This window comes from Euprymna scolopes, chromosome 36, assembly GCF_053919585.1.
Source record: "Euprymna scolopes isolate OS-2025 chromosome 36, ASM5391958v1, whole genome shotgun sequence".
Classification (NCBI taxonomy): domain Eukaryota; kingdom Metazoa; phylum Mollusca; class Cephalopoda; order Sepiida; family Sepiolidae; genus Euprymna; species Euprymna scolopes.
Genome location: NC_136517.1, coordinates 82,727,903 through 82,737,994, shown reverse-complemented (window position 1 = coordinate 82,737,994; position 10,092 = coordinate 82,727,903). Strand labels below are relative to the sequence as shown.

The 10,092-nt window shown below is 32.2% G+C and overlaps 1 protein-coding gene across 1 annotated transcript in view; it reads right to left on the bottom strand.

Moving 5' to 3' along the window:
- Window positions 1-9,266, bottom strand: part of LOC145260229 (uncharacterized) — a 21,920-nt gene extending 12,654 nt beyond the window's left edge. Inside the window, exons 1-2 of the mRNA XM_080118055.1 lie at window positions 8,942-9,266; window positions 537-679 (exon numbers count right to left, since the gene is read on the bottom strand). Of these exons, the coding sequence (XP_079974181.1) occupies window positions 537-679; window positions 8,942-9,128 (330 nt within the window). The 5' untranslated portion in view covers window positions 9,129-9,266. The remainder of the gene's footprint in view (window positions 1-536; window positions 680-8,941) is intronic.
- Window positions 9,267-10,092: the final 826 nt, after the last annotated feature.

The following is a 10,092-nucleotide window of genomic DNA, read 5'->3' as shown; positions in this document are numbered from 1 at the left end:
GGGGGTGGGGTTAAAAAAAGTAAGTATGAGGATCGAACCCGAACCGTTGAGGCAAAGTTGTAAATTAAAGTGTGAAAAAAAAAATTGTGCGACGTTAACGATTGCCCCACCGCGAGATGCTAACGGAAACACGTTTGAAATTATTTAATTACTTGGATTTGGCAGGTGCCCGTTTTAATGAGTTAATGAGGTCAAGTTTGACTGCGGGATTTTTATTTTCCCAAGATGTTATAGGAAAAAGACTAACTCACATGTGGCGAGCGACAAATGTTGAATATTTATCTTCTTGAAATCGAGCAAATTAAATAGATAGGCGAGCTTCATTGTTAACTGTGAGATATTACGATTTATATGTGATATAAAAAGTTTTAAAAAGTTGTGAAGCGAGCGACCGCTTCTCTGTAACAAGCCTTTTGTAGACATACAAAAAAAGCGAACACACATACAAACATACATACATTTTCGCTTTTATATTTATAGATTGCTATGTTCAGGCGAAAAGAACGTTTAGGAATAAAATTCTGTTTTAGACTTACGCGATCTTCGAATAGTCGTTGCGCCACAGCAATGTTAAATACTTCTTTACACTTGGTCGACTTAAAATACTCACGAGTGACCAGAAGGATGCAGCATCGGATTTCTTCAAGCACTTTGTAAACGGAACACGTCCAGTTATGGCCTGAAATGAGACAATAAAAGATGAAATTTGATGAAAAATAAGATTTAACAAACAGCTGTAAGACCACGTGGCTCCCCTCCCCTTTGACAACGATCGCCACTGGCTTGCACTGGCTCACAAACTATTTATGCAGATGCCATCAGTTCCCCAAATAAAGGTGCTACTTTATTGTGCCACACTGCCCTTGTCGTTGCATTGGGGTCTGCTAAGAATTGCACTGGTTCACAAGTATAAAAAAAAACAAACAAAAGAAGCAAATAAAAACAAAGACTTTGGCACTTTCTGTAAACATTAGTGTGTGTGTGTGACACAATCGTGGGAAACTACCCTCTAAGTGCTAATGCCCGTATCTTAGTTTGTTTTTTTTTTGTCGTGGCTGAGTTCGGATAGTAAGACCACATGCCCCCCCCCACTCCCACTTTACAACGATCGCCAACTCTGTGATGTGGGTTTCTTTTATTTAATCTTCTTGTTTTGCTCTCGTCGTTGTCTGTAATTCATTGGCGACTGCTGAGTCGAAAGTACAAAAGTATAATAAAACAAAACAATTTCTGGAAATACAGGGTGACCCAAAAAACGGGTCCCAATGCTAATTAGGCCCCGTTTCTTAGTGTTTTGTCCGAATGAAATGAAACTTTGGTCATAACTAGTTTATTATATTCAAAACATCACATCAAAACACTAGGGTCTTTGACCTTTTTTTTCTCCGTTCTATAGCATATGTTCTAGATGGCCTCCATTTAGCTTTTTTTTTTGGGGGGGGGTCACCCTGGGGGGGGGTCACCCTGTATTAGTTACACTCTGTGTTAGTTGTGTGTGTGTGGGAAGGGGTAGGATTGCTGATAGTATCACATAGTTACTGACGGCACAAATGACGTAATATTTCCTTTCATCTTCTTTTCTGGTCGTGTTGTCGTTTCTCACATTAGTAGCTGTTGAGGTGGTACGTACGGGTTCACAAGTGCATAAGAAATAAAACGACTCAAAAGCAACCACATTTTTTGGATGTAAGATGGGATCTGGGTGCATGTGTGACACAATCGTGGGAAACTATCCTCTAAGTCAGGGTTTCCCAAACTTTAGAACACCATGGAGCACCTTAGCAAGGCAAATGTTTTTCATGGAGCACTAACAAGATAATTTCTAAAATAAATTATGAAAAACATTTATTTCAAATTTTAACACTAACTAATGATTTTGGGGTTCCTTGACTTCAGACTTAAGCCAAAGAGAGCAACCACATGTATCTTATAGGTTTCTAGTAAAGAAAAATCAATAATTAAATTTCTGCAGCCATTTAATTTTTCCATATAAAGCATTTGGTCCTCTTTAAAATGTCTTTCGGAGCCATGCAGCCTCCCTTACAGAGCCTTATGGCTCTGTGGAGCCCAATTTGGGTAACTACCCTCTAAGCCCTAACGTCCGTATCTTAGTTTTTCTGTTGAGTTCGTCAGTTGATGTCAACTCATCTTGATCTCCCAGTCCAAGCGAGGATCTGCCTTCGACCGTGTCCAACTGGCAACTCGTCGTTAACTAAGCCTGCCGTAAAACATCGCAAACAATAAATTCTGTAAACCGGAGCGGTTTACCATTGTAAAACTGTCGAAAACCCATCAACACTCCCAAAACTAACTCTTAAATGTACGAACCGTCTTTGCCCTAATCCTCGCCGCACCTTGACCAATCCTACCTCAGCTCTCGTTTGTGTACCTTGGTGAACAACTTCCTCTTCATTGTTTTGCCGATAAACTTATTTCCTATGTCTTTTTTAACTGATAAATATATTTCCATTTGTTTTTTTGTCACACTTCTTTTTCTCTTTCTTCTCCAATTCACAACACTTAGATGGGGTGGGGGGCAATAGGTGCCTTAAATAATTTTCCAAATATTTTTCGTATGGACGCTTTTATTGATAGTGCACACATGAAACTCTAGTCCCCCACAAAGTAATCTTCTCCGGCTGCAATGCACTTGTACCATTCCAAGAAGTTCTGCAGATCGCTGACTCCTCGTGCGTTTAACAACAACAGCAACAACAAAAGCAGCACATTTCGGACATTACAACGCAAGGATTTTACTTGCAAAAAAACAAAAACAAAAAAAACAGTCAATCAAACGTTTTCTCTCTTTGAAGATGAACCTACTGTGGTCTGAAATGTTTCAACTTAAAAAAAATAGAAAAGAAAGAAAGAAATTAGATCGTGTTTTTCTTTCTTCTTCTAATGAAATATTTTTGCATCTTCACGTGTTCTAAAAACAGTTTTATCTGTTTATTCAAAGCTTTTTTTTAAATGTCTTTTTTTACCTAATGCAATTTTATTTTCACCTGTCTTTTGTGATAATTCCTTTTCTCTTTCTCCACCAATTCCCGACACTTAGAGGCAGGAGGTGGGGGTGGGGGCGGTGCAAAATTATGTGTTAACGTACATTTTCGTCGAAATATTTACTTAAGTAACAACGTTTACTCCCGACGAATTTCAAAACCGGAAATCGGCATTCTGCCATATTTCTCGAGACATTTCATTGTTGCATTACTTCCCCTGTTTTCTAGACAGTGATAGATGATTTGATGTCCCCGATGAAACATCTTCCAACAGATATTTTAACTGAAAAAATTTATCACATTCTTAGACGAAGTATTATTATTGTTATTATTATTATTATTATTATTATTATTATTATTATTATTAGTAGTAGTAGTAGTAGTTGTAGTAGTTTGGCGTAAGAACAATACTTTTCTGTAAAAAAATGTTTATTTACTTTTAAGAATGTATTAATAAAAAAAGTTAACAGTTACAAGAAATAAAAATTACACGATTATGAAATTATTTTTTTCAACTACTTTATTTAATGTAACAATGTTTTATAAAACCATAATCACAATAATAACACTTAATACTTAAATATATTATGGCATTCCGACATCGTGTAATATTTATTTCTTGTAATTAAGTTAACGTTCTTTTTTATGTGAACCATTCTTAAACGTAAATAATCATATTACAGAAAAATATTCTTATGCCAAACTTCTTATAACAATACAGATACTAATGCGGGAACACCAAATTAGCTGTCACTATCTAGACTACTAGGCTACTACAAATCACGAGGAGAGGATGTATAAGAAGGCTACTACAAATCACGAGGAGAGGATGTATAAGAAGGCTACTACAAATCACGAAGAGAGGATGTGTAAGAAGGCCAAACAACGCAACAAAAAAGAATGTGAAACCAGCCGAGAGTTTCTCGATAGTTCCCTAATGAAATTTATATGGAAACAAAAAGTTGGAAAAAATCCATTTGTCTTCATTATAAACCACATCACAGAAAGCCACCCAGTAAGGAAGCTTCCTTCTATTTCCTCTACTAGCCCTTCTCACCTTTGTCATCAATAGCTACCCTCCAGTTGACTGAAAATATTTCTTAAGAAAAATTCTGTCCTGTAATAGTTTCCTCCCGGACACAAAAGAACAAAAATATTTTTTATAAATGAATAAAAATTTAAAAAAATCTTACTTTTCTTTAAAAAAAAAAAAAAAAAAAAAATTTAAAATTAAAAACGCAAAAATATTAAAATATTTTGCTTAAAATTCTTACAGATTTTGTTGAAAAGAAAATAAAGAAAGGGTTCTATTTATTTAAAAAAAACATATTGACATTCTGGCATATATCTTGAGACATTTTATTTTTGCATTACTTCCCGTTTTCTAGACAGTGATAGATAATTTAGTGTCCCCGACGAAAACTCTTTCAACAGACATTTTAACTGAAGGAATTTATTACATAATTAAACGAATTAGTAGTAGAATTTGTAGTATTAGTATCTGTATTGCTATAAGTAGGAATGATAAGTCTCTGCAAAAAAATGTTTATTTACTTTTAAGAATGTTTCAGATAAAAAATAAGTTAACAGTTACAAGAAATGAAAATTATACGATTATGAAATTAGTTTTTTCAACTACTTTATTTAATGTAACAATGTTTTATAAAACCATAATCACAATAATAATATTTAAAACTTAAATATTATTATGGCATTTCGACATCGTGTAATATTTATTTCTTGTAATTAAGTTAGCGTTCTTTTTTTTATGTGAACCATTCTTAAACGTAAATAATCATATTACAGAAAAAATATCGTTCAAAAACATTTAAACTATAAATGTTTTAATTTCAACAGTATTTCTCACGATTAACGATGGGCCAATGAATTAGGTCCTTTCTGATGGAGTCAGAGATGGTTTATGTTGCCGGGTTCAAATCTATCGAATGAATGAAACACTAGTATCTGTAGGTATTTCATAATTCTCATAGTAAAAATTATATATATATATATATATATATATATATATATATATATATATATATATATATATATATATATATATATGAGAAAACAGTTAATAAAATATGTTAAAATGTGAAATAAGTTAAAAAACATATTTAATCTGAAAAGGAAACACTAGATGAATGGATAGTTCTTAATCCGCGGAGTTTCAAAGAAATACTTTCCTTCTCATCAGAGCGTAGGAATTAGCAAAATGCGGGATCTGATTTTGCATGCAGAAGTATTTGGTGAAACAACAAGCAAGTCAAAGATCTTACTTTAATACAAAACAAGTGAAGCAGAGGGAATATGGTAAAGAAAAAGGTGATTACACACGAATGGATAGTCTGGTGGAAGATAAAAAATCCAGTAACGGTAAAATCCAAATGTAAAACTTCAAGAAAGTTAAAAGAATTTCCATTTATACAAGTAAAATCCAAGGAAATCCCGTAATTGGAAGAAGATGGTCCATAATAATCCAAAGGCAGAAATCCATGGAATAATTCACAAAAATGTGTACAAGGAAAAAATATTAATAAAAGAAAAATAAGATGTGCTTTTCACTCTACTTCCGAGGCATAAATATAAATAAGAAAGATCTCTTTCTCTCTCTCTCTCTCTCTCTCTCTCTCTCTCTCTCTCTCTCTCTCTCTCTCTCTCTCTCTCTCTCTCTCTTTCATATATATAACTTAAGTTCCTTCAGCTATAATGGAAAACGAAACCGAAACCAAAACTTCTGAAGAATTCTTGATAAAACTTGGTAAAATTATTTATAATAAAAATAACTGACTTGAGTGCCATCAGCTATAATCGAAACCGAAACTAAAACTTATGAAGAATTCTTGGTAAAATTATTTATTACAATAAATGGACAGTCATTCGGATGTAATCGTGACACACAAAATAAATAACACACGCGCTATCCTATCAATATATAGATAATAAAAAAATATTATAATATTACATACTAGCGGGACCTGTGGAAATTCCACAGGGGGCTCATTCATATGTAATATATTGATGTTGGCATTCTGTAGATGTTCAGTTTAAATGGAGACGCTCTGATATTATTGTAGCTTTTTTTTTTGTTAAACTGAAAAAGTATTTATCTAAGCTAGCACAAACACCCGGTAAAGCCTGGTCGTAAAGTACGCTTAAATATGATATTTTAATTATCGCAGATTTCGTATACATTATTATAAAGTTAATGTTCTATCAATTTTTATATGTCATAAAGTTACGATTTCAAAAATAAAAAAATATATATCCATATGATTTGGGTGCATTAGCTTGAATCGAAACTGAAATAAAAACTTATGAAAAAAAAAAAAAAAAAAAAAAAAAATATATATATATATATATATATATATATATATATATATATATATATGTGTGTGTGTGTGTGTGTGTGTGTGTGTGTGTGTGTATATAATTTGAGTTCCTTCAGCCATAATCGAAATAGAAACCAAAACTTATGAAGAATTCTTGGTAAAATTATTTATGACAAGGGATGGAAGTACATAACAATTAAACGACCCGGATGTAAGCGTGACACACAAAAGAACACACACGCTATCGTATTAATATATAGATTATATTATAAGAACTCACGGCGAAGTTCTATTTTAAGAGTGTGGTTAGTGTTCACCAATTCATAATCGGGATGTATCAATTTTTAGAACCGAGGTTGCAGGTGCTGAAAAAAGATATTAATAATAAATAATAAATTCCATATTATAATATTATAATACATAATATCTGTTGGAAGATGTTTTGTCGGGGACGCCGAATCGTCAATCACCGTCTAGAAAACAGGGGAGATAATGCAAAAATGAAATGTCTCGAGGAATATGCGGGAATTCCCCGGAAATCTCTTTAATAATTAAATACTAGATACGGGCAAAAATGGCGGAAGAAAATAGGGGGGGGGAGGCATAGTTTTGAAAGCTGTTTTTTTTTGTTTTTTTTTTACACAGTGATCACCACTTATCAAGGCCCGGAAGCCACTCAGGGATAAGGGTTATTGCAAGTACATTACGTTAGTGTGGAGATTTGATGGAGTGTTTACTTAAGGGGGCGGTTCATTAGGAATTTGTTAACATTAGATTTGAAGACATCCAAGTTGTAGTCCGGAGGGAAGCAGGCAGACGGAACGTTTATCATCGTTTTTTTTTTTTTGTAGGTTTCCGACTACTTTTTGATTGTATTTGAAAGATTAAGGACTAAAAAATTCCAAAAGGAAAAAATATTTGTACACGTGAAAAGAAAAGTTCTACTGAAAAATGCTTTCACGGCCACATTCGGAAGCTGACAAATTCAGCTAAATTTGGAAGTAAAAGAAATTAATTGTAAAAATCTTTTAAAAGATAACTATTAGTTTTATGAGTCTATTTCAAAGATAATTAGTAAACTCCTAAGATATTGAATCAAGGAAGAAAAAAATTTAGCTTAATTAGCCCCCAAAAGCGAGAGATTCTGGCTTCGCGCAATCACAACAAACAAAAAATCGTCACAATATGGATTCTACAGAAGGCCAAAATGTCAGAAAGTCAAGACTTTCTGGAAATAACATCAGGTAGTTAAAGTAAGGTCGGGAATGCTGTTTTCCCCTTAGCCGTACATCCCATCGTAAACGTTTGTATAATTTTTACCATTTTTTTAATTTAATTTTTCTATGTCCTGCTTTCTAAATAAAGAAAACAAACTGTTTTTCAAGATTTTATAAAAATTATGTTACGCCGAAAGTTTGACATTCATTCAAGCAAGGGAAATATTAAAATCTTACATATAAAAATTATACGAAACCTGTAATCTAAAAGACAAGTAGAAATATTTTTGCTATTATAATTTTTGTCTATGAAAACATTAAATAATCAATGCTCAATTTAATGATAATATCGAGAAATTAATTTTTCTTCGAAGTTATATCGAATTAATTAATATGGACTTTAGGGGCTTTTTTCGTAATGTTCCTGAAAAAATTAATTTTTCTTTCTTTTTTTTTTTACTACTGAAAATCATAACTTTAGTAAAGGTGTTCTTTGTTTAAACAAAATAATACATTTCCACTAATATTCAAATAAAAATAATGTGTTCATTATATTCCGTGACCGTTATTTGATAAATACTTAAAATTTCATTAAAATTGGTTATTTCCTGATTGTTAGTGAACTTTTAAGTTAAGGGGAGAGGTTAAAATATTAATACATTTTAAACATTGGCTATTCATTTTGCACGCACCTATGAATACGCAAGATCGCCAACTTAAAAAAAAATGTAATTTGTAAACTAATAATCCTTTTAGGCTAAAATTTTGACACGTGCTACTTGAAGGTTAGTACTTTATAAAAATCATATCATTTTTGGTACTTGTACAGTTTAATTAGGACATTAAAAAAATAAAAAATATCGAAAAATAAAGTTATATTGTACGTATCCGTTTTGGACTGAAGTTTTTCGAAAAAAAATTTCACTTAATTTGATCGAATAGTACTTTTTTTTTTTTTACAACAGAAAAACACGTTTTTATGACAGCGTCCTCAAGGTAGCCACGTTTGGGTTGTAGAACACGCCACGAAGAGATAACTCGGTCTAATGCGCCCCCCCCCCCCTCCATGTGAAATCATAGCTTTTCTTCCTAAAAAGTGGAAACATGGCTACCTTTTGATCGGTATCATAATTTTTTTCATTGTAATAAAAAAAAAAAAAAAAACTACGTGATCAAATTAAGTGAAATTTTTTTTCAGAGAACTTCATTCCAAAACGGATACGTATAAATTTTTTTTTTCGATATTTTCATTTTTTAATGTCTTCATTAAACTGTACAAGTACCTTCTTTTTTTTTTTTTTTTTTAAATTGGTGGCTCTATCTATGGGTCAGGCCCGTGGATTAATTTGATGATGTGTTAACAAAGAAAACAAACGTCTTTTCTTACCGTTTTCAAGTCCGAGTTTGTCATAAAAGATGTTTAAATCTGGATTGTTCGCCTTGAGTATCTTATAGGCAGTTTCCAATTCCTTCCACCCTGCATCTGAATAAGAAATGTAGATATCACATGGCTTTTGTCGCAGAGCGATTTGTTTCGCTCTGTTTTGACTGCATGTGTCTAAATATGTCGCCATTTCTTCGCACACGGGCGATAATTTATCTGCCAAATTCTCATACTTGGTCAACCTGAAAAATAAATAAATAAAAGGTTATATAATGTTTTACTTCATACGTTTTTTTTTTTGGTAATGGTGTGTAAAACGAGACTCCAAGTTTCAAAGATGGCGAGAGGTCTGTCAATTGAGGTATAGAAGCACAAAATTGATACAATACTTCCGCTGACGTTTTTGGATTTTTGAGATGAGGATTGGTTATTTGTTTTATTATTCATCGAACTACTGTCCTCATCTTGAGTGTGATTTTCACAACGTTTCGGTCGATGTAACCTCCGACCGTCTTCACGTGTACCTTGTCAAACTCGGGAGTGTTTCTACTGATAGGACCTCTATCCAGTCATGGCTGACGGAACAAGAGCACGCTACCCCCGTGAAGTAAATAAAGGGCTACGCTCGAAATTCCGTCCAAATTCCCGAGTTCGACAGAAACACTCCCGAGTTCGACAAGATACACCTGAAGAAGGTCGGAGGTTATATCGACCGAAACGTTGTGAAAATCACACTCAAGATGAGAACTGTAGACCGATGAATGATAATACAATCTTCAAAACTGCTTACTTATATATTTGGACAAAATATTAAGATTTTTTTGTTAATATATTTTTATTTATGTTTTTTTTTTAAATGTACTACATTTAAATATACTTTATTTACATATACTTTATTTAAATATACTTTATTTACATATACTTTATTTACATATACTTTATTTACATATGATTTATTTACATACACTTTTTTTACATATACTTTATTTAAATATACTTTATTTAAATATAATTTATTTACATACACTTTATTTACATATACTTTATTTATATATACTTTATTTAAATATACTTTATTTACATACACTTTATTTACATATACTTTATTTAAATATACTTTATTTAAATATACTTTATTTAAAGATACTTTATTT